General features: G+C 35.4%; 3 protein-coding genes across 3 annotated transcripts; all 3 read left to right on the top strand.

Moving 5' to 3' along the window:
* The first annotated feature begins 10323 nt into the window (after window positions 1–10323).
* Window positions 10324–11307, top strand: LOC131623229 (uncharacterized). Its single transcript, XM_058894224.1, has one exon. It carries the CDS (start codon window positions 10324–10326, stop codon window positions 11305–11307), a length of 984 nt encoding a protein of 327 aa, XP_058750207.1.
* Window positions 11308–12782: 1475 nt separating this feature from the next.
* LOC131623235 (serine hydroxymethyltransferase, mitochondrial) lies at window positions 12783–17505 on the top strand. Its single transcript, XM_058894234.1, has 16 exons — window positions 12783–12973; window positions 13063–13092; window positions 13188–13274; window positions 13478–13599; window positions 13745–13821; window positions 14189–14313; window positions 14584–14676; window positions 14924–15016; window positions 15151–15348; window positions 15527–15631; window positions 15931–15996; window positions 16128–16205; window positions 16469–16580; window positions 16672–16782; window positions 16887–17056; window positions 17299–17505. The coding sequence occupies exons 1-15, from the start codon at window positions 12884–12886 to the stop codon at window positions 17033–17035; spliced, it is 1536 nt and encodes a 511-aa protein (XP_058750217.1). The 5' UTR covers window positions 12783–12883; the 3' UTR covers window positions 17036–17056; window positions 17299–17505.
* A 958-nt stretch (window positions 17506–18463) lies between these two features.
* Window positions 18464–24749, top strand: LOC131623234 (probable cytosolic oligopeptidase A). Its single transcript, XM_058894233.1, has 17 exons — window positions 18464–18883; window positions 18972–19139; window positions 19614–19737; window positions 20159–20235; window positions 20556–20699; window positions 20795–21025; window positions 21088–21178; window positions 21465–21586; window positions 21740–21847; window positions 21936–22181; window positions 22670–22815; window positions 22954–23071; window positions 23403–23562; window positions 23759–23790; window positions 23911–23976; window positions 24221–24292; window positions 24495–24749. The coding sequence occupies exons 1-17, from the start codon at window positions 18479–18481 to the stop codon at window positions 24570–24572; spliced, it is 2388 nt and encodes a 795-aa protein (XP_058750216.1). The 5' UTR covers window positions 18464–18478; the 3' UTR covers window positions 24573–24749.
* Window positions 24750–25095: the final 346 nt, after the last annotated feature.

Below are 25095 nucleotides of genomic sequence, written 5' to 3'. Positions count from 1 at the left end.
AACAAGAAAAAATGCAGAAAAGCAGCAGCTAGGTCGACCTACTGTCAACCCAGGTCGACCTAAAATGGAGAAAATCTCATACACTTCTGCTAGGTCGACCCACACATCAACTAGGTCGACCTAATCTGAGGAAATGTCCCCAAAACGCATCTGAAGTGGATTCTGGTCGACCTACTCCTTTAACAGGTCGACCTAACTGGGAACAAATAACATCCAAAGGATATGCAGCTCTGTTAGGTCGACCTAAGCACCACAAGAGGTCGACCTATCTGATCAAAAAGAATATGCAGCTCTGTTAGGTCGACCTAAGCATCACAAGAGGTCGACCTATCTGATAAAAAATGCCAGAATTTCTGGTTTTCTCTGCTCCAACTGAAAAGCTCTCATATATATTGTCCAAGGTTCAATTATTGAAAACAACACCAACGACTGAAAGATACACAAAGGCTTCTCATCTTCGTTCTTCGTCATCTCCAACACAATTACACATAATCATTCTTGCATTGAGGGTTAGTGATCGAGTTCGATAACGTCCATGGAACGGAATTGAAGATTCCTAGTGGGTGAAGATTTGTGGGGTTTTTGGTGAATAAAATCCGAGGGTTTTGTCCTCCAAGATAGGTGTTTCTTGGGGGTTTTTATCAAGAGGTTTCATCGAGGATCCATCTGAGTGTGAAGATTGAAGAACAAGGGTTCAAGGCAAATCAAGACACTGCAGAAAAGGGATCAAGTGAAGCTCTTGGATCACCTTGATCTGACTCAAGATTAAGGGGGAAGAAGATTCAAAGGATCGACAAATTCGGTTTATTGTTTATCGCTTTGTTTTCTTCTTTGTATATACTACTTTCAACATTAATGGAAGATTTCCCAATTTCAATTTGGAATTGGGGGCAGACGTAGTCGTAGCGAGGACGATCGACGAACTGCCTGAACAAACATCGTGTTCTTGTCGCTTTTATCTTTTCATTTACGTTCTGTTCATATTTGGTCATAATTGCAAAATTGATTAACGATTCAAGTATTAAAATTGTGAATTAAAGTTCTGCATAAACATCACAATTCACCACATCTTGAATCATCATCAATTTGAACATTATCACCAAGTGTTTGTCGTTTTGCTTATTCCACTATTACTGCATTGCAAACCAAAGTTTGTCAATTTAGAAGATAATTGATTTTCAGCTGTGAAACGTATTGATTCGATAACATATCACTTCATCACTAATCTCAATTATCTTGTGGTTTTGTCACATATACGACCCTTGCAATAACGGTCCGGAATAGACGCAAGTCGATTCAGAACCGCTTTCGCTTTAGTTCGAAATAATTCCGAAAAACTCTGTGAGATCTATTCACCCCCCCTCTAGATCCTCAGGCCAGCGTCTAACAAGTGGCATCAAGAGCTCTGGTTTATTCCGTGCTACGTGAAACACTTATTGGAAAGATGGCTTCCGGACCTAAAGGGGCTCACAATAGAGCTCCAGTTTTCAACGGTGAAAACTATGGCTATTGGAAGGATTGTATGTGTGTCCACATCAATGCAATTGATAGGAACATCTGGACAGCTATTGTCAATGGTCCCTTTCAGATCACCATGACAAATGCAGCTGGTGCAGTTGTTCCAAAACCAGAAAATACTTGGGATGCTGAAGATGAAAAGAGATATGCATACGATTGGAAAGCGAGAAACATTCTAATCTCAGCTCTAGGAGTTGATGAATACTATCGCGTTTCCCATTGTAGATCCGCTAAAGCTATGTGGGACACATTGCAAGTTGCCCAAGAGGGAACGAATGATGTCAAACTAGCTAGGATCAATACGTTAACTCAAGAGTTCGAACTCTTCCACATGGAAGATGGTGAATCCATCGAAAACATGCAGAAGAGATTCGTTCACCTGAAAAATCGGTTAAATTCTCTTGATAGACCTGTTTCCAATGCAGTTGCTACTAACAAAATCTTAAGATGCTTGAATAGGGAATGGCAACCCAAGGTTACAGCAATAAAGGAAGCAAATGATCTAAACACCTTAGACATTACCACTCTCTTTGGTAAACTAGAGGAACATGAACAACACCTTAAATGCCTTGACATGCATGAGAAAAGGGCAAAGAAAGAAAAGAACATAGAGAAAGAAGTAGAGAAGAAGTCAATAGCTCTAAAAGCTTCAAGCTCCAAGACCTCAAGACAAGAGCTAGAGGATAGTGATACAAGTGATGACGAAGACTCCGATGATGAGGAAATGGGACTGTTTGTGCGAAGATACAACAAATATCTAAAGAAAAATGGAGCAAAACATTCTGACAAAGGCTTGATCAACTATAGAAAGCAATCAAACAAGTTCAAACAAGATGACAACAACAAAGGAAAAATCAAGGGCCCTTACTTTAATTGTGGGAAAGCCGGTCACTACAAACCGGATTGTCCATACCTTGAGAAGGAAAAAGAGAAGAACCAAAGCAAAGGTCATAACAAATCTAAGAGAGCCTACATAGCATGGGAAAGTGATTCATCTAGTGAAAGCTCATCAAGCGATGAAGCAAAATCAGCAAACCTATGTTTTATGGCTCATCAACACAAGAAAAAGAAAGCTGTAAGTCATCTTAAACCTGAACTCGTAGATAAGGTATCTCATTCTCAACTAAAACTTGCTTTTGAAGAATTACATAGAGATGCAATTAAAGCTTTCAAACTTTTGGCCTCAAATAAGAAAATCTTTTCATATCTTGAATCAAAAGTTGAGAAAACCGAAAAGGATATGGAAGCTTTAAAACAATCTATGCTAGACATTCAAAAGGATAAAGTTGAAATAGATCCTACATCATGGTTTGGTTGTGAGACATGTCACATTTGGCAAAAAGAAGTAAGAAATCTAAAAGCCAAGTTAGACAAGGCTCTACAACCAAAAGTGACCTTTGCGGTTGATCCATATAAGTTCAAAAGATCGTATACTCCTTTATATAGTAAATACACTTTTGTACCAAAAGTATCAACTAGCAAAACAGCATATTCTCATCATATTACCTGTCATTATTGTTGCAAAAAGGGACATACCATTGAAAAATGCAAATTTAGGAGAATTTTAGTTCCTAAAGGAGTATTTCAATGGTTGCCTAAGTGCAACAACCTCTATACTCACCACCTAGGACCCAATGAAGATTGGGGACCTTCCATTCTAAATTAATTTTGCAGGAAAAGTGTCTTGACATCGCCGAAAGGTGATGATCCCTTGATAGCTGATGCTCAAGACACATAAAGGAAGACATATCACTCTTGGTATGTCATCTATGAAGACAGCAATCGAAGAACTATACTTGGCAAAGAAAATGTAGGTGACCTGGCCACCACTAATGTATAAGATACATCACAAATACAAGTTAACCCGAAAAACATAAAGGTCGCATTACTTGATGTGCAATTGGCAAGTTGTATTGCAAGGAAATTTAAACCTATTCTAAGCAGAATAATGTTTGGGACCCTGTCCCGCATCCGGGAGAATATCAAGTAATCGATACTAGATGAGTTTTTCGCAAAATCAAGCAATCAAGTTATGAAACATTCTATCAAGACAATTCATCATCAAATCTAGGAGTATGGCACACTGACAAGAGGATTCCACACAATGATGACAAAACACCTACATATTGAGAAAGCGGTAACATGTTTATTGTTCACTTCCAAAAAATTTATTGATACTATAATATGCTATCAATTAACATGCTTATAGTGACTTCATATATGTTTATCTATATATCTCAATTACATATATATGTCTATCATCTCCATTCATAACATATCATGTTTTGGGCATACAAGCAAGTGACTAAGCATAAATGCATCATATAGTAACATCCCTAAGGCATTTCAAACATTTGAAGCAACTTAGGTCGACCTAACCTGCATCTGAGTCGACCTACAGAAGAAAACTTTCAGCAGAAACCAAAAATGCCCAGTTACGTCGACCTACCCTCTTTTTAGGTCGACCTAATCTGCAATTTTTTTAAAGGCTTCTCTGTTAGGTCGACCCAGCCTTCATTTAGGTCGACCTACTGCGTCAAAAATTTCCAAATTTGGGTCTGTTGGTCGACCCGACCCATCCCCATTCATTCATAATCATTCCTCCTTTCTTTCCCACTCATTCTCACATCATTGTGTACGACCAACCCTAATTCCTCAAACCCAAAGGTTGTCAAAAATCATCCCTCTCACACAAATCATCAGCAAGAATGCCTCCAAAATCAAGAAAGGGAAAGGAAATCGCATCTGGATCATCCTCTCAACCGGTAAGTGCTGTAGCCCTTGTTCATCCTGATTGCAAAGAAAATTTTGAAAAATGGCAAATGAAAAGGAAGGTAGTCAAGCAATATATCTATAATCAACATGTTGCTAAGCACATGCACATTCCTGATGTTGTCAGTCTTGTTCAGCATCAAAATGTTCACCCCCTTTTGGAGTGTGCCACACCGTATTGTGAAAACACTGTTAGGGCTTTCTATGCAGGGTTCACAAGAGAGGAAGGTTGTAATTTTAGGTTTAAGATGGGGTCGAGATCCCATATTGTTGACAAACGAGCCTGGATAAGTATCTTTGGTCTTACACTCTTAGGAGATGAAGTTCGTATAGAAGACGGTGACTTTCCGGTCAACTATGATCATGTCGCCTACATGAAATCTATTCTCAAAGACCCTGCCGTCTTTGACAAGCAAAATGAATCCATCACAGCTGGTCACCTAAAAAGAGATCCTAGGCTCCTCAACTGGATTATCTCAAGAGTCATTCGACCACGAGCAGGCGGATTCTCAAGGATTGAACAAAATGAGGTTGTGTTAATGTACCTGATTCAAAACAGGACACGTGTGCACTGGCCACACTTTCTAACTGCCAAGTTTGAAGAGGTAAAGCAGAAGACTACTGCTCTATGCTATGGCTCAATCATTCAAACAATCGTGAACCATTTCGGCATGAAACTCGATGGATTGTCCTACATTCACATGAAACAGAATCAAGACTTCTCCCAAACAACCTTAACCCTCATGGGATACCATTGGGATCCAAATAAGAAAACCTACTATCTCATTCAAAAGGGAACCGGAAAGATCATCTAAACTATGATGATCCTACGGAATTTGGTCACATTGCAGGGAATGAAGAAGAAGGAAATGATCAAGAAATAGCAAATGATGAGGATCACACCATGGAAGATGTAGCTCATGACACGGACTCAAATTGGCAATATGTACCTCCTCAAGAGGAAGAAATTCCTTGGGGATACACGGCTCCACCTCCGCCGGATCAGTCCAACATCATCTCCATGCTTGAAAATATGCAACTCCTACAGCAAAAACACTTTGACACACAGCAGCTTCAGTTCCAGAACATGCAACAACTTCAACAAGATCGATATGACGAACAACAACGTCAATATCAATCTCTATACAGCCTGGTTCAAGACCACAAAAATGACTTTGAGACGTTTGCATCAAACTCTACTCTAAGACAGAATCAGCTTGAGGAGACTGCACTGAATCGTCATGCAAATATAAGTCAAAGCTTCAATACTCTAAACCACTCCGTGCTTGATCTGTTGGAACAAGTTGAAGAGGATCGTCCTCATACATTTCAAAGAGGAAGAGGAAGAAGGGGCAGGCGTTAGGATGCATTCTCCATCATATCATCATATTATTACATTTCATTTCATTATCCTTATGTTATGTTCTTACATATTGTCGTACTTTTTTTGTTAATCTCTTGGATTATCATGTATGTTAAAGTGTACCCTTAAACATGTTTGATTCTCATGGTTTCGCTATCTACATTTTATCTATTACTATGAATGCTGGTATTGTTATCTATGTTTCTCTCGTTATTCTTCTGTTTTTCTTGTATCTCTTTTGATGTTGTCAAAGGGGGAGATAGATGCTGAGTGTACGGGGGAGCTCAGCTGAGTGAATAGATGCTGAGTGTACGAGGGAGCTTTTACTACTTATTGCCAAAGCTTCCACTACCGGTTTGCCATCATCAAAAAGGGGGAGTATGTGAATACAAGATCACACTCACAAAGATGTTTTTGATTCATGGCAAACTCAACAAGCATACAAGCAACAAGCAGAAGAACTCAAAAGAAAAGCAAGCATTGGTCACTTATGACAGAGCAGGTCGACCTACTATGCATATAGGCCGACTCAACACAAGCAAAACAAGAAAAAATGCAGAAAAGCAGCAGCTAGGTCGACCTACTGTCAACCCAGGTCGACCTAAAATGGAGAAAATCTCATACACTTCTGCTAGGTCGACCCACACATCAACTAGGTCGACCTAATCTGAGGAAATGTCCCCAAAACGCATCTGAAGTGGATTCTGGTCGACCTACTCCTTTAATAGGTCGACCTAACTGGGAACAAATAACATCCAAAGGATATGCAGCTCTGTTAGGTCGACCTAAGCACCACAAGAGGTCGACCTATCTGATCAAAAAGAATATGCAGCTCTGTTAGGTCGACCTAAGCATCACAAGAGGTCGACCTATCTGATAAAAAATGCCAGAATTTCTGGTTTTCTCTGCTCCAACTGAAAAGCTCTCATATATATTGTCCAAGGTTCAATTATTGAAAACAACACCAACGAGTGAAAGATACACAAAGGCTTCTCATCTTCGTTCTTCGTCATCTCCAACACAATTACACATAATCATTCTTGCGTTGAGGGTTAGTGATCGAGTTCGATAACGTCCATGGAACGGAATTGAAGATTCCTAGTGGGTGAAGATTTGTGGGGTTTTTGGTGAATAAAATCCGAGGGTTTTGTCCTCCAAGATAGGTGTTTCTTGGGGGTTTTTATCAAGAGGTTTCATCGAGGATCCATCTGAGTGTGAAGATTGAAGAACAAGGGTTCAAGGCAAATCAAGACACTGCAGAAAAGGGATCAAGTGAAGCTCTTGGATCACCTTGATCTGACTCAAGATTAAGGGGGAAGAAGATTCAAAGGATCGACAAATTCGGTTTATTGTTTATCGCTTTGTTTTCTTCTTTGTATATACTACTTTCAACATTAATGGAAGATTTCCCAATTTCAATTTGGAATTGGGGGCAGACGTAGTCGTAGCGAGGACGATCGACGAACTGCCTGAACAAACATCGTGTTCTTGTCGCTTTTATCTTTTCATTTACGTTCTGTTCATATTTGGTCATAATTGCAAAATTGATTAACGATTCAAGTGTTAAAATTGTGAATTAAAGTTCTGCATAAACATCACAATTCACCACATCTTGAATCATCATCAATTTGAACATTATCACCAAGTGTTTGTCGTTTTGCTTATTCCACTATTACTGCATTGAAAACCAAAGTTTGTCAATTTAGAAGATAATTGATTTTCAGCTGTGAAACGTATTGATTCGATAACATATCACTTCATCACTAATCTCAATTATCTTGTGGTTTTGCCACATATACGACCCTTGCAATAACGGTCCGGAATAGACGCAAGTCGATTCAGAACCGCTTTCGCTTTAGTTTGAAATAATTCCGAAAAACTCTGTGAGATCTATTCAGCCCCCCTCTAGATCCTCAGGCCAGCGTCTAACAGTTAGTAGCTAGAGATTTTCTTCAAAAACTTGGGCTACATTACTTTGAGGTGTTTGCACCTGTAGCTAGACATGAAACAATTAGGTTGGTGATTGATATAACTGCTAATAGGAATTGGTCTATGATACATCTGGATGTTAAATATGCATTTTTAAACAGTCATTTCCAAGAAGAAGTTTATGTGTCACAACCTCCTGGATTTGTGAAAAAGAATCGGGAAGAGATGGTGTATAAGTTGCATAAAGCCTTGTTTGAATTGAAGCAAGCTCGTAGAGCTTGGAATTTAAAGATTGATTTATTTTTCAAGAAGCAGAGGTTTTAGAAATGTGAGATGGAATATGGTGTTTATGTTTAGCATACTTCTAGAGGTAATATGATTCTGGTGCCGAAGGTGATGATGTAGATGCTACAATTTTAAAGAGTTGGTTGGCTCGCTGAGATATCTTTGTAATACCAGACATGCCATCAGTTACACAGTTGGAATGGTGAGAAGGTTTATGAACAAACCAAAGTTCTCACATTACCAAGCTACAGTTAGGATTCTGAGGTATATTAAGGGGACTCTGAAGTTTGGAGTTTTGTTCTCTTTTGGAGCTGAATATGAGACAGAACTGATGTCCTTCTCAGACTCTGACTTGTGTGGTGATAGAGTTAACAAAAGAAATACTTCTAGATATTTTTTCAAGTATCTAGGAAGTCCTATTTTTTGGTGCTCCAAGAAGTAATTAGTGGTTACGTTGTCAACTTATGAAGCTGAGTACATTACATGTGCTTTGTCTGCGTGTCAAGCTGTTTGGCTAATAAAATTGTTGTAGTATCTGAAGATCAAGGTGACCAAGCCTGTGAAGTTAATGATTGATAACACATCTGCTATAAGCCTTGCTAAGAACCCAGTACTGCATGGGAGAAGCAATCACATTGACATAAAATTTCATTTTTTGAGGAATCAAGTCCAGAATAAAGTGCTAGAAGTTGTTCGTGTAGCACCCAAAGGCAACTTGCAGATGTTATGACGAAAGTCGTCAAAATCGGACATTTCATAAATTTGAGGAATATAATTGATGTTGTTGGTTTTAGCTGTGAATGTGAATTAACAGATGGTGTTGAAGTGTAATTGCACATTCAGAGTGTTTGCTGTTAGTTTGTTTTAGGTCTTGTGTTGAGTTTTAATTAGTTTGGCCCAATATGAGTTTAATATATATTGCATTTTGCTTTGTAATGGTAGAGAGTAGAATCATTCATTGTAACCTTTTTTCAATTAAGTACAAGTTAATTACAATTTTTCTCTTTTTCTCTCTCTTCCATCATCTTCATCTTCAATCTTGTGCTCCAACAACATTAATGTCACATATTCATTTTTAAAATATAATTTTTAAAAAAAGTTTAACGGTGCACACATTTGATAACTTAAAGAATTATGTTGATAAAAAAATTAAAAATCAATCTATTATAATAAAATAATTTAAAAGAACCGTAATATAATTAAACCAAAAAATTCATAGGGGCGGAGCCAGCACCCGGTCAGGTAGGGCAGCTGCCCAGGCTCTGCCCGTCCACGCTTCACCATCTCGTAAACAAATGAACCTTTACTTTTACGATTCTTAATAGTGTTGTTGCTACTGTGGTTGTGTTGCTGTTATCAGTGCTGCTGTTGTTAAATATTTTGCTTGGAATGGTTATAGCAATGGTGATGGCAGTGGGTTTGGTTTCTTGAAGAAGATGAAGAGGTTGTTGGTTCATTTGTGTGAGAGAGATAGATGAAAAGAAAGAAAAGATAAAAGTGATTGGGCTATGGTGGAGAGAAAGATTAACATCAAAATTAAAATTAAAATTAACACCTCATTAATAAAATACTTCAATTTGTTTTATATTGAAATGAGAGATATTTTTTTATTACCGTTTTATGTTCTACCCTTGTATGGAGCAACAATATATAGTTAATGTTAATTTTTATTTGTTTAGTAAATTGAGGGACACATTTTTTTATTATTTAATTTATATTTTTTAATGATTTGGATGATATATTTTTATTGATAGCTTTAGAAACAACATATTTATTTTTATTTTCAATTTTAAATTGTATATTTCTATAAAGTTTGAAGTTTGATTATTGAGATCTATTACATATGATTATATTAGGCTAATACCTTCTTATCACATATTATAAATATAGTTTGTTATATATATATGGCACTCACATTGGAGATTGGTTTGTAAAATCGGCGACATCCTTCCTTGCTTGTAAAAAAGGTAGCTTCCCGTTTAAATTCCTCGGTGTTTGGGTGGGTGAGGGCGCGGGTAAGAAGAAGGTGTGGCAAGAAGTGATTGACAACATCAAATCTAGACTCACAAATTGGAAGGGAAGAAATATCTCAATAGGCGGGCGGGTTACTTTGATTGGATCCGTTCTAAATGCTATTCCTATCTTTACCCTCTCCTTCTATAAGGCTCTAAGCAAAATCATTCAAGTTATTAGAAGCCTTCTTAGTAACTTTTTGTGGTGCGGGAATGTAAAATCAAGATGCATACATTGGGTTAAGTGGGAGAATGTTTGCAAACCAAAAGAGAAAGGAGGGTTAGGCATTATAGATGTGGGAGAAATGAACAAATCTCTACTTCTCAAATGGAAGTGGAGAATTCTAAAGGAAGATAAGGCAATATGGAGTAGATTCTTACTTTTGAGATATCATAATCCAAAAATAAAAGTGTTAGCTTCTAGCAAGGACTTTTTAAATAGGGATGACTCTCGTTGGTGGAGAGACATTGTTCTTAATGATATTAAAGAGGACGATTTGGGTGAAGGTTTCGCCGAATGGATTAAATGCGACTTTAAAGAAAGGTAATCACATCCTCTTTTGGTATAGTTGTTGGTTGGTTGAACAACCACTCCGTGTTGTCCTCCCTCATTTGTTCGAGCGAACAACCAACAAACTTAGTGTGGTGAGTGATCTCTTTATTGTTAATAATGGTGAAATCACGTGGAACTTGGAAGACATTTTCGGTGTGGATGTTTTGAACTCTTTGGTACCGATGGCTCACACCTCCAACCCTTCAACAACGGTCACGGTTATTAGTGAGGAGCTTAGGGACTTGAAAGTGCTTCTTCAAGGGATGGTGCCGGACCCTTCGGAAAAGGATGATTTTCATTGGAATCTAACTTCTAACGGAGTTTTCACGGTGTCTAGTGTGTCGCACTTGGTTGCTAACGCAAAGGATATAGCTTGGACAACTTCCATCATCAAGATGTTGGACGTCATTTGGAAGACAAACATTCCGGCAAAGACCAAGATTTTCTCTTGGAGATTTCTCATCAATAGACTACCTTTAAAAGATCAACTTGCCAATAGAGGTGTGTCTTCTCTTACATCTATAGATTGCCCTTTTTGTGCTAGCCACCCGGAATCTTTGGACCATCTTTTTTTCAATTGCCATGTCACAAAGGAGGTGTGGAATAGAATCTATATGTGGTTGGGTAATGATGTGATTCTTTCTATGGAGGATTTCAAGAGTTTTGGGAGTATACAAGAAAAGGTGAGAAACACCAACGTTAAAGTTATCCTAAACACGATATGGATAGCTCTAATTTGGTGCATTTGGAAAATGAGAAATACAATCATTTTTGATAACGACACCTTTTGCTTCGACGAGGTGATATCAAACATATTGTATTTTTCATGGAGATGGATTAGTAGTAAGGAGCTTCCAAGTAGACTTAATTTTTAAAAATGGTACAAATTGCCATTGCTTTGTAGAATACCATTTTAGTGTGTTCTTGTTATAAGGGTTGCACCCCTAGTGCGATATCTTATATACAATTGCTTATTAATATATATATATATATATATATATATATATATATATATATATATATATATATATATATATATATATATATATATTTTAAGTTTATATTAAAATTTAAATCACCGTTAACATTTTCACGAGTTAACGTCATAAAAAAAACTTCCAAACAGGTATGGAAGTGTATTATGGAAGTGTATGTTTGAAACTTGTTCAGGCTTAAAAAAAAATTCTGACTCCACCACTGCATCATATAGATATATGATTATCCTTAATTATACTTACATTTATACATCTAACTACCCGACCATCTGCTAAACCCAATTCATCTTTTACCTCTCTTCAGCAAGCAACTTAAATTATTGTTAGGTATAATAGCCAGATACAAATAGGTAAAATGTTCTTACTCGTCAAAGAAACGATACAAAGTTTTAGTGGCAACATCTTTCTATGTCCCAATCATTTTGATTTACCTTATCAGCTCACACATGCCGAACGTTCATTTTGTGGCTATGAAATGGCTGTCGCGGATAGGGCATTTCTGGCCTGCTTTACATCTTACCATATCCATCAAATTTCATACACAAATAAACAATATTTTTTCTCAAATGCACAAATATCATTTTTAGTATTTTCTTCATTTTAATAACTGCCAAAACATCTAAAAAATTGTACAATAATTTTGGATACTCCCCATAATTTTTTTCCAAATAGTTTTAATTTATTACTGTATAATATCTTTTTCTAATATGAATTCAATTATATTTAACTTCAATTTTTTAATTATGATTGATTAATAATTAAGAGTGAGAGTCACATCTTCAATACTATGTAGTTGCTCAAATAATATAGCTGCCCATGTTTTTTAAATAGATATAATAATATTGCAACAACAAATGAATAAAATTTATATACGTGTATCTACAACTCAAATGATAAAATACTATAATACAAATATAATGTGGCACACGTTTTAATAGCAATTGCTCAAATTTATTAGTCAAATAATTTAGTGGAGATAATTATTAATTACAAAATATGAAAAAATGATGAATTTTGAATTTAAATTCAAAATTTTAATATATTAAGAATCCATTTGATGTTAAAGATAGAATAAATACCTTAAATATAAATAAAATATGATGGTGATATATGATAGACACTTATTCTATTATGTGTTTGATGCACACATGTTATTTTTTTTTAAATTGATATTAAATTTTAGAACTGACACATAAAAATATGATATTATCATTTTATGTGTTTGATATATTTGTAATAATGATATCATATGATATAATTATAGTCAAATTATATCTTTATTTTGCACAACTTGTTATTTTCATTCTATAAAAAAAAACTAATTATTTTGAAGTGGATCATCACCATTCACCACCACCAAATCTTGATATTTTTGGACAAAATAAAAACGACCAAAACTATAATTCAAAGAATCTCAAACACACAAACATTGTCTTTCTATCTTTCTCTCTCTAACATGGCAATGGCAATGGCGCTTCGTAAGCTTTCTTCTTCCGTCAACAAATCTTCACGTCCTCTCTTTTCTGCATCATCCGTTTACTACAAGGTTCTTCTCCACTTTTCACTCTTCTTTTCAATTCATATCAAATCAAATTTTATTCATTTTTCTTATTCATATTTTCCATTTCAATGTAGTCTTACGGCAAAGAGAATCCACGTGTTACGGTATGATTATCATTCATTTCATTCATATCTTATTATTCACGTGTAGTATTGTTGTTCATGATGGTTTTGGTTTGAGAAAATTTTACTTTTTGCAGTGGCCAAAGCAATTGAATTCTCCACTTGAGGTTATTGATCCTGAAATTGCTGATATAATTGAGCTTGAGAAAGCTAGACAATGGAAGGTATATATACGATTTTCAGTTTTTTCTTGCACTATGTTATTTGCAGTTCTTTGCAGTTCTAACAATATTGAACTTCATAAGAGTTCGCCAACTGTTTGTTTTATTGTTCTAAAATATTTGGTGTAGTATGGTGAAGCATGATATGGTATACTGAATTTCCCATCTTTAAGATTTTGTTAAGATTTTGTTTTTTTTTGGTGAAGGGGCTGGAACTGATACCGTCAGAAAATTTCACTTCTTTATCTGTTATGCAAGCTGTTGGCTCTATCATGACAAACAAATACAGTGAAGGTTATCCTGGAGCGAGATATTATGGAGGAAATGAGTATGTCAGTTTATCACTTGATTTGTGTGTTTTTGTCTTTAATAATTCATGGAAGCAAGTGAATATAGAGTAATCATTTTGGATTTCGTTCTTGTAAGTACCAAATTGAGTCCAATTCAAAGATTGTGCTTTTTGGTTATTACAGGTATATTGACATGGCAGAAACACTATGCCAGAAGCGTGCCTTGGAAGCGTTTCGGTTGGATCCTGCTAAATGGGGAGGTACGAACAAAAGAGAAACATATCAGTGAGAAAAAGATATGGGAAAATTGTACATCTTTTTCTCAGTGATACGTTTCTCTTAAGTTTCGTTGTTAGTACTTGGTGTACTTGCTTTGTTGGTTAATTCTTAGCATAAACAGTATAGGATCTCTTGTTTGGGCTTAACTTAAGCTCTTGAGTGATGTTACTTTCTGAAAAAAAATAAAATAAAGTCAACTATGGACATGCTAAGGCTTGAAGTCTGCCATGGACTTTTCTTGTTTGAAAGTTTGAAACAACCTCTTGCGAGCTTTTCTGGGTGAATAGATTCATTTATATATTATTACTATAGTGAAATTTGCTCATCTTTGTTACCCCTGATATGCAGTGAATGTGCAGCCTCTGTCTGGTTCGCCTTCAAATTTTCAAGTTTACACTGCATTGTTGAAACCTCATGATAGAATCATGGCACTTGATCTCCCTCATGGAGGGCATCTTTCTCATGGGTACCAGGTATTATCAACTTCCATATTTCATTTCCTGGTATGGATTGGCTTATGGTCATGAATTCTTGACAAATTTCAGAGAATATCTTTTGCAGTTAGCTCACAGCACTTTAATGAATTATTGGACTTCTATGCATTTATATTTCTATTATTATGACATTGTTTTGACTAGTGACAACGTATTTTATTATATTAAAGATTGTTTACACTTTTCAGACGACTTATGTATGTTCTTTCAAGATGAACATTATTAGTTACTACTATCTTCACTTTGCAGACCGACACCAAAAAGATATCTGCAGTCTCTATATTCTTTGAGACAATGCCATATAGGTTGGATGAAAGCACAGGATACATTGACTATGACCAGGTATTTTGCAGTTTCTTTCATGATTCTTTTGAAAATAATCCTGATTTATCGATTATTTTTTTAAACAAAATTAATAACCTTTATCATACTCAAATAAGTATGGTTAAAATAAAGATATTCACATGTTATCCATTTCTCAACTAGGAAGCATAGTATTCGAGTCTCGCTCCTTAAGATTAGAATTTGTTCATGTATCACTTTTGTGTCACCTCAGTGTTTATATTAATTAAACAACTTTAAAATGCAGCTAGAGAAATCGGCGACACTCTTCAGGCCAAAATTAATAGTTGCTGGTGCTAGTGCCTATGCACGTCTGTATGATTATGCACGCATACGCAAGGTAACTTATAGAAAGTGCAACATGATTTTTCTAAATATAAATATACTGTCCTTAAAATTTGTTGTTTTTAAATTTGAGTGGTTATATGAAGCACTCTAAATTGAACTCATGAAACATTTTGCAACTTACAACAGGTGTGCGATAAACAGAAAGCCGTGCTGTTAGCAGATATGGCACATATCAGTGGATTGGTTGCAGCTGGTGTTATCCCTTCACCTTTTGATTATGCAGATGTAGTGACAACCACAACTCACAAGTCACTTCGTGGCCCACGTGGAGCTATGATATTTTTCAGGAAGGGATTAAAAGAAGTCAACAAACAAGGAAAAGAGGTACACCCATCCTTGATGACCTGAACAAAATTCTTTTGATAATGTCTATGCACTAGCATATTCTGTTTCATGTTTTGTTTACATTATTTTATCAAGTTTCTCTTATTTCCTTCAAATATTTATTTAAGTTCACAGCATTGTCCGAAAAGTGATACTAATTCTTCTTACTTATTTGAAGGTTTTCTATGACTATGAGGACAAAATCAATCAAGCTGTCTTCCCAGGACTGCAAGGTGGTCCTCACAACCATACCATTACCGGTTTGGCAGTTGCATTGAAACAGGTAAATAAATAGGAAAATTCATGATGGCCAATTTTTTTCCGTTTTAATTGCGCCACTGTCTAATTTTTTCTCGACATTGTGGTTTTTATGTAAATTACCGCAGCAGACATTAAAATGGATATGAAATGAGCTTTCTTCATTTTTATACTCTTAGCTTAACAAGAGGGTTTTTCTGAGAGATTTATTTGAAGAGAGACCAAGTTTTTGAGTGATACTGACTAAGTGTGTGTAGTGTGTACCATATGTGATGCATGCTAATTAAGTGATAATAACTTTTGATTTTCCTTTTGTTGATTTAGGCAACAACTCCAGAGTATAGAGCATATCAAGAGCAGGTTCTCAGCAATAGCTCAAAATTTGCACAGGTACATAAAAAATGATAACTCAACCGTCTCTTCTCATAGATATTGAATGTCAATCAACACAAGGGTTGGTCTCCTTGTTGGACCAAAGAGATTAATTCGTTGTGTATTAATTAACACTGAATATATTGCAGGCTCTGAGTGAGAAAGGCTATGAACTTGTTTCCGGTGGGACTGAGAATCATCTAGTTTTGGTGAATCTGAAGAAAAAGGTAACCCAATAACTACTTTGACTTTTCATATAAGAATTGTGGAGTCTTCTAAGTTTTTAAATCATAATCTTCAGTGCTAACTATTTGTGTATTAGTTAAGTCATAAAGCTGACATGAAATGTTTAATTATCGATATGATTTAGTTCAAGAAAACTTTTATATGGAGTATAAGTGTTAAGTTCTGATCCATAAAGTTGCTGTTTCATCTAAATAATAATATTTAAATTGAGACTGATGTTCTTTTTCAAAAACAAAATGTTCAGGGTATTGATGGATCCAGAGTTGAGAAAGTGTTGGAATTAGTACATATTGCTGCTAATAAAAACACAGTTCCAGGAGATGTGTCTGCTATGGTTCCTGGTGGCATCAGGATGGGTACACGCTCTTCATATGAATCATATCCACATTTTGATTTTGATTTGTCCTTGTTCAACTACTTGATCTTGATAACTCTTGTGGATTTCAGGAACTCCTGCTCTTACTTCGAGGGGATTTGTTGAGGAGGATTTTGTTAAGGTAGCAGAGTATTTTGATGCAGCTGTGAATTTGGCTTTGAAGGTTAAGGCAGAGAGCAAAGGTACAAAAAAAAATTTCTATACCCATGCTGTATGTTTGTGTTTGTCTGTTGCTGTATGCTTTAATAAGCTAACGATGTTGCTACCGATGAACTTTTACAATTAGGAACAAAATTAAAGGACTTCGTGGAAGCATTGCAGACATCCTCTTACGTGCAATCAGAGATTTCCAAGCTTAAGCATGATGTTGAGGAGTTTGCAAAACAATTTCCAACCATTGGTTTTGAAAAGGCATCCATGAAGTACAACAAATAAGTAAAAGAAAGTTTCCATCAGGTATGCATTTATGTCAATATACTGAAGAGAATAATAGAAAGACAACATGATATTAGTAACCTGTTAACTAACCTTGGGTGGAACTTGTGAAATTTATGATCATGTGATATGGTTTTGAATCTTTTCTTTTCCAAGAATGAAAAGCATTTGGCAATTCTGAGTCTAAAATCAAATTTTCTTCACTAGATTATGCAAAACTGCTGGTTGATATTCGCTGACGTGTTTTGTTTGCTATGTGTCAGTGGCTGTTAACACTATGATGGTGAAGCACTTCAAGGTGATCAGTTTTACTGATTAATGGAAGAGGAGATTATATATAGCAGATGAAAATCATTAGGCTGGAACTTGCTTATGTATGGAACTTGTAAAACTTGATCAGACATCTTCTTGCAATGTATAGATACAACTATTTATAATCTACTAAATATGAATTGCGACTTGGCTTTTAAGTTTTTGTCATGTCAATGTTTTCAATATTCATTTGGGCCCTGTTTAGATATGCAACTTCATTAAATGCTTATAGCAAGCGCTTATCTATGAAATCCAAAGTCAAGACACTAAATGATACATTTTCTTTTCAATATACTTTATAGCTAAGCAACATTTAAAATATTCTACCTAGCACTTTACAAATGCAACTAAGGTCTAGAATAACAAAATTTCTTAAACAGATACTCAATCGGCGCTGCTGCCATTGGTTTGTTTTCTGTGTCAAGAATTGAAGATATTCTCCTATAAAGTATAAACAACTAGCTTCTTTGGCTACATAAAAATTCATATGGTTGGGATGTGAATTCTTTTTTCTTATATCACATTCCCATCTTTATTCTTTCAAGATCAATGAGCAATTTCAGCGATTCCGATGGCTTTATTGCTGTACTAGAAAAACAGATTCATTCCATTGAACCAAAACTAAAACCTAACATCAACCATCACCCCAATGTTTGGAATTTATGGATCCAAATTGCAATCTCTCGAAAAAAGATGCACTTACCACAGTCATGTAATCAAAACTGTCCTATCACGACATACTAAATCGACCGGAAAACTCCATGTTCTAAAATGAGTCAAGTGTTTCAAAATGCAACCTTGAAACGGACCGGACAAGTCAGATTGAACGAATGCAGGAATTTCAAATTAGAATTTCCAAATGTCAATACTTTTCACACTGATTCAATGTAAAATGTATGATGGGTTAGACAAATCCATTGTAGTTGAGTGTCTACAAAAGTAATATCAAGGTTACCAAAATAATTATTTAATTATTTTATTTGGAATTCAATATACATAAATATCTATCCTTAACGTGTAGGAGCAGTTAAAGAAAAGAATAAAAATTATTGAATTATTTATTTATAACTTTGTGAAAAAATAAATAGATTATTTCAAGAACCGGACAAAAAAACAGAACATTATACAAAAATGAGACACCAAACACTTATTCTAGTCCTTCTTATATCAAACATGCTTATGGCTACACGACTCACTCTCACACTCTCTCTATCTCGCTCTCGTTCTCGTTCCATTCACCCTCTTCTTAAACGCACTTGTTCCCTTTTCAACCCTAAACAATTCAATAAATCCCATCCTTGTCCCCTCTGGTCCAATTCATTCTCCTTCTGCATTGATTCACTTCACAAATCCACTTCTCCTTCCTTCACCACTTCCTCTTCCTCTTCTTCTCTCTCCGCTTCATCCATGGCTGCTTCTGCACTTACTGATGTTGCTGAAGCCAATCCTATTCTCGAGGAGTTTGTTTTTCCGCCTTTCGATGTTGTTGAACCCAAACACGTCCGACCTGGGATTCGTACCCTTTTGAATAAGCTGGTAAAAAGTTGTTGTCTTTTGGGTTTTTGTTAGGGTTTTGAATAATGGGGTTTGGTTGATTTTTGTGTTTTGGGGTTTGATTTTGTAGGAACGTGATTTGGAGGAGCTTGAACGGAGTGTGGAACCTTCGTGGCCTAAGTTGGTGGAGCCGTTGGAGAAGATTGTGGACCGGTTGGTTGTTGTTTGGGGTATGCTTAATCATCTTAAAGCTGTTAAGGATAATGCTGAGCTTCGTTCAGCAATTGAAGATGTGCAGGTATATATGTTTTGATTCTGTTGATGAGACTCTAACTGTTGAATTTTCGTATTAGCATGGGTGTTTGTGCATTGGGATGTAGGGCAATACTTTATGTGAGTTGGATGGTTTTGAATTGAGGCTATAATCTCCTATATGTTATATGTGATATGCAATTTAGTGCATAGTGTTGTCAAATAGTGGTTATAACTGTCAAGTAGTGGTTATAACTGTCAAATAGTGGTTAGCACTATAGTAATCTAGCATAGTAGAATTTGAACTACATGTTACTTTTATTTGCGATCTGCGATTGACAACACTGGTGAATTGGTTTTTTGTCCTCAATTTTAGCACATGAGTATGAGCCATATTGGCTTGCTTCCTTGTTTAAAATATTTTCATGGGTTTTTGGTCATCTATGATCTATGTATTTCTCTTACGAATTTTGATTGCTGTGATTTTGTTGTATTAATGATGATTGATTTATATTTGCAGGGAGAGAAAGTTAAGTTTCAGCTTAGATTGGGCCAAAGCAAGCCTATTTATAATGCATTCAAAGCTATTAAGGAGTCTCCTGATTGGAAGACACTTAGTGATGCTCGCAGGCGAATTGTTGAAAGTAAGTTGCCAAATGTCTTGTTGTTTATGCTGTTCTTGCGATATACTGTTGTATTGGCATGTTATTTTACACTCTTAAATTGCTTTGTGTTGCATTCTGATGCTGATTCTCAGCTTCTAGATTTTTATTTAGAATGATAGAGGATTGTGAAAGATGCTAGATGCGTAGTTGGTGTAAAGTTTTCTGATTTATGGTTCTACTATTTTTGCTAATTTTCTGATTTATCATGAGAGAGATGTTGTGTGTGTTTCACTTGTTGATATTTGACTGGAAATGTGAAATATTGTTATGACTTTACTCTGAAACTCGTGCCAATTGCCAAATAACAAGCCGTTGTTCCATTTACTTTCCACGGGATTTAAGACAAACTCATTATTTGTTGCCCTTCATTTTACATTGTTCGTAATTTATGCCTTTGCAGACCAAATAAAGGAGGCAGTTCTTAGCGGTGTTTCTCTTGAAGATGATAAAAGAGAACAGTTTAACAAAATTGAACAGGTACGCTATTTTAACAACTAAAAACAAATGTAAATTATGGTTATTAATTTAGGACTAGGGTGGAAATTGAGATCATCAGTTTGCAATTATACATATTTTGAAATTTGTGTAGTAAATAAGTAGGACAAGCAACATGAATTAGTTTGTTAACAAATCAAATGTAGCGATGAGATTTGATTTAATGAATCTACACATACACATGTGCTAAAATTCCTAAAGCAAAGGGATTGTACACCATATAACTAAATGAGATTCAAGTGATGATGTTTTCTATTAGTTGTGTTTACTTTTAATATTTTTTGTCACGGTTTCATCTATAGGAGCTGGAAAGATTATCAGAAAAATTTGGGGAAAACGTTTTGGATGCAACCAAAAAGTTCGAAAAGCTCATTACAGATAAGAAAGAGATTGAAGGATTACCTGCTACTGCTCTTGGGTTGGCTGCACAAACTGCAGTATCCAAGGTAAATTATGTTGACATGTTATCATGTTATTATTCTCAAGTTATGACAATCATGCTATCTTTTCGAGTTTTGATTACTTTTTGGAAAAAATGCAGGGGCATGAAAATGCCACTGCTGAGAATGGGCCATGGGTAATTACCTTGGATGCTCCAAGTTATATTGCTGTTATGCAACATGCTCGCAATCGTTCTTTGCGTGAGGAAGTCTACCGTGCGTATATAACACGTGCATCTAGTGGAGATTTGGATAATACTCCCCTGATTGAGCAAATTTTAAAGCTTAAGTTGGAAAAGGCCAAGCTCCTCAACTACAATAACTATGCTGAGGTAAGACTCTTTCATTATTAAGAACATAATTCTATGTAGGTTATTGATGTGTTATCTTTCAGGTTAGCATGGCAACCAAAATGGCAACTGTTGAAAAAGCCGAAGAACTTCTAGAAAAGCTTCGTAGAGCTTCCTGGGATGCTGCAGTACAAGGTAGTGTATATGTTGTGTCTATGGTGTAGTGTTTGCTTCATGATTTAAATTGTATGCTGTTTTTTCAATTAGTCACATATGAGGAAGGTGCATTGTGTATATAGAGTTAGCTCCATATTGTCATTGACTATAACAAAATAGCAAAAAATAAATTTGTTTTTGATTTTTGTATGATTCCAAATTTCCAACGCCTAATAAATCTGACATATATCCTACATGCGATTCTCTATTTATTTATTTTTGTATGTACAATATAATTTAGACGACCCATTTTTCCTCCTTGCAGATCTGGAAGACCTTAAGAAATTCTCAAAAGACCAGGGTGCATTGGAAGCTGATGATTTGACACATTGGGATATTAGCTTTTGGAGTGAGAGGCTTCGTGAATCAAAATATGACATTAACGAGGTTGCTCACTCACTCTGTCATAATTTTGAAAAGACACTTTAAGAACATGTAGTTTTAGTTTTGACAATTGCCTGTTAGAAAGATTAGTAACTGGTAATGTGATTGCATTATCTGGAAAGCTCATACATGATACATCTGCTACTCTTGTCTCAGGAAGAACTACGTCCATTTTTCTCTCTGCCAAATGTTATGAATGGACTCTTTGACCTTGCAAAAACACTTTTTGGTGTTGAAGTTGAGCCAGCTGATGGTGTAGCTCCGGTAATCAACTTCCCTTTTATTCAGCTGTGGTGCTTGTAATGGGAAGCATCTATTATAAACTTTCTGACCCCTGTCTATTGTTATTCAGGTTTGGGACAAAGATGTTAAGTTCTTTCGTGTCAAAGATTCTTCAGGTAGTCCAGTTGCGTATTTTTATTTTGATCCCTACAGTCGTCCTTCCGAAAAAAGGTCAGGTGCATGGATGGATGAAGTGGTTTCTCGTAGTCGTGTACTGTCACCTGATGGTACCTCATCAAGGTTGCCTGTTGCCCAAATGGTGTGTAATCAAACACCTCCAGTAGGAAGCAAGCCAAGTTTAATGACATTCCGTGAGGTAACCCATATTTTTCTTTTAGCAATAATCATTTGTGTAATAATGAATAGTTAAATCATATGTCAAAATATCTAGCAGTGTCTGATCTTATCATGATTACATTTAAATCATATTCCCATTAGTGTCGCTCTAATTAACAACAATTTCTTCAATTCCCAATATTCTTTTTAAAAAAGAAATTGGTACTGAACATAAATGTTTGCTCTAAATGCATCAATGATCTCTCACCATATTTCCAATTAACTGTATTCTAAGGCATTATTTTTGTTGAAGTTATGAGTTTTAGATTAGAGAAGGAGAAAATGAATTTGAATATAATAGTGTAATATAATTGATTCACTTGTCTTTCTGCCTTTTTTTAAACTACTCTTCCATGTTTGATGTGTCGATTGAGACTGAGCTGTAGTTACTAACCTATTTCCTTGTTAATCATTAAAAAATCAAACTGGTTCACAAACTATCTTTTTTCGTCGTCTCCTTTTTCTTAGGTTGAGACTGTCTTCCATGAATTCGGCCATGCACTTCAACACATGCTTACTAAGGAAGACGAGGGTCTGGTTTCTGGTATTAGGGGAGTAGAGTGGGATGCCGTTGAATTACCTTCTCAGTTCATGGAAAACTGGTGTTACCATAAGTAAGTAATAAGTAATAAATAGATCTAAATAAATTGGTCTTACAAGGATGTTACTTTGATCCTTATTTTTGTAAAATAACATTTTTTAACCTAAATATCATGTATTTATTATATTTGTCATTTTGTTTGTTGATTTAGAGAGACTTTAATGGGCATTGCAAAACATTATGAAACTGGGGAGGCTCTACCTGAAGAAGTATATTTGAAGCTTGTTGCTGCTAGAACTTATCGTGCTGGCTCTCAAAGTCTTCGACAGGTTAGTGTATTGGTCAACTACATGTTTTGTATCTTTTCATTTGAGTTGAAAATTCATATTTTGATAGAGTCAAAGTGACGGTAGTAACAGTAAGTGCAAAAAAAGAGTAAGGAACAATGAAGATGGTAAGTGGCAATGAGCAGAGGAAACAACTCTTCCTTCTACTCCTGAGAACTACGCTCACTAGCTTCAAAGAGAATCTACTATCTGCTCTTTACTAACAGAATATACAAGCATGGAACAAACTTATTTAAGATGCTATTGACTCTTTTCCACCCTTTTTTTCTTGTGTTAGATAAATGACTTATGTTGTAATATATATACATTGCAGTTAAAATTTGCAACTGTAGATCTGGAACTTCATACAAAATATGTTCCTGGGGGACCAGAGTCCATCTATGATGTTGACCGCAGAGTATCCGAGAAAACTCAAGTGACTCCTCTGTTGCCAGAGGATAGGTTCCTTTGCAGCTTTAGTCATATATTTGCAGGTTTGCTGTGCCTCTTATACTTCTTTGTTTATTACTCTACCCGTTCCTTTATATACGTCTTTTAAAGTTATTTGCACAAACCAAGAAATAGCTTCGATTGATAAGGATAAGAGTAGTTAATGTAACATTGAAGTTTGAAAACGATGGATTTGAAAACTCATTTTATTTTTTTCTTTCTGGATTTTGCATTTGTTAGGTGGATATGCAGCTGGATACTACAGCTACAAGGTATATTATGATAAATTTGATAATTATGGATATTTTGCTTTCCTATAATTGACAATCTCTCATCATGGCTATGAAGTCCACTTTATTTTGTTTCTTATGGAAAATTTGTCTGTTATGCAGTGGGCTGAAGTGCTGTCTGCAGATGCTTTCTCTGCATTTGAGGATGCAGGATTAGATGATAAAAAGGTATATTAATTAGATTAAGAAAAACTGTCAATAAGGATTTTCTTTTCTGTTTAGGCCTCTAGATACATTCTTTGTCTTCAATAGTCCTCTAAATCTTTTATTTTTTGTGATTTATAATTGAAGCTTGTTTTGAGGCCTATTATATTTATTTTTTAAGACTAAACAATCATTTGTCTCAGAATGAGTGGACCCTTATTTGATTGCGATCATTTTTATTTATGATTATATATTTACTTTTATACAGGCTGTTATAGAAACGGGTCGCAAATTCCGGGAGACTGTTCTTGCTCTTGGAGGTGGCAAGCCAGCACTGGAGGTGAGAATTCAGATATACATTACATTACAAAACCTCTTTCGTTAGTACTTCATTTGTTTTGTGCAGTTTGTTTGTTAATGCAAGATAGTTAAAAAAACATCACAAATGAATAATCTATCACATGTGTATGTAGAGTAACTAGTAATTTTACCAAGTTGATATGTGTTGAACATGTTAAGTAATGCATTGTGGCTTTATGCAGGTCTTTGTGCAGTTCCGTGGGAGAGAACCAACACCAGATGCATTGCTCAGACACAATGGCCTAATTGCAGCTCATTGATTTAATTAGCCACGCTTTTTTTCGACAAAAATGCACTATAAATTATAATAATATAATAATTGTGGTTCCTAATGTTGTAGAAAGTGTTGCATTTTAAATTTTATGTTATTTTACAATATTTAAAGGAATTTAAATTGTTTAGATTCAATTATTTTTGTGAAAGCTACGTTGGAACAAGTTGGGTATTTTGTGCCTTCACGTTTTGCAAAAGTGGTGGTTGTATGGGTTACTAATTAAAGGTAGGTTGGTTAAGCTAACATGAAGCAATTTCTAGTCTAACAACTTTATTTTAAATTCGAGGAATGCTTAGGTCACATGCTATGATTGAAATCCATTTTTATGATTAAAATAGAGTTTCAAAATCAAAGGAACTTGAATAGAGGTGTGAAATGGGGGATGTAGACAAGTTGAATCTAAGGAGATTGTTATTAAAAGATGTATAAAAATTAGACCCAATAAAAAGATTATTGCCCGTGAATATTGGTTTTGTTGGTAAGACAAGTTGAGTTTTACTCTACTAAAG

The sequence above is a fragment of the Vicia villosa genome, unplaced genomic scaffold, assembly GCF_029867415.1.
Source record: "Vicia villosa cultivar HV-30 ecotype Madison, WI unplaced genomic scaffold, Vvil1.0 ctg.000059F_1_1_1, whole genome shotgun sequence".
NCBI classification, from domain to species: domain Eukaryota; kingdom Viridiplantae; phylum Streptophyta; class Magnoliopsida; order Fabales; family Fabaceae; genus Vicia; species Vicia villosa.
The sequence above is the reverse complement of the archived record's forward strand: the minus strand, read 5'-3'. Positions and strand labels throughout refer to the sequence as shown.

What these genes read in the sequence shown, in the direction of transcription:
- LOC131623229 (XM_058894224.1), top strand. Translation starts at nt 10,324, where the DNA reads ATGACTCTCGTTGGTGGAGAGACATTGTTCTTAATGATATTAAAGAGG.
- LOC131623235 (XM_058894234.1), top strand. Translation starts at nt 12,884, where the DNA reads ATGGCAATGGCAATGGCGCTTCGTAAGCTTTCTTCTTCCGTCAACAAA. An exon ending in CATCATCCGTTTACTACAAG is followed by an intron (nt 12,974 to 13,062) that starts GTTCTTCTCCAC and finishes ATTTCAATGTAG; the next exon opens with TCTTACGGCAAAGAGAATCC. An exon ending in GATACATTGACTATGACCAG is followed by an intron (nt 14,677 to 14,923) that starts GTATTTTGCAGT and finishes TTTAAAATGCAG; the next exon opens with CTAGAGAAATCGGCGACACT.
- LOC131623234 (XM_058894233.1), top strand. Translation starts at nt 18,479, where the DNA reads ATGAGACACCAAACACTTATTCTAGTCCTTCTTATATCAAACATGCTT. An exon ending in GTACCCTTTTGAATAAGCTG is followed by an intron (nt 18,884 to 18,971) that starts GTAAAAAGTTGT and finishes TTGATTTTGTAG; the next exon opens with GAACGTGATTTGGAGGAGCT. An exon ending in ACTACAATAACTATGCTGAG is followed by an intron (nt 21,026 to 21,087) that starts GTAAGACTCTTT and finishes GTTATCTTTCAG; the next exon opens with GTTAGCATGGCAACCAAAAT.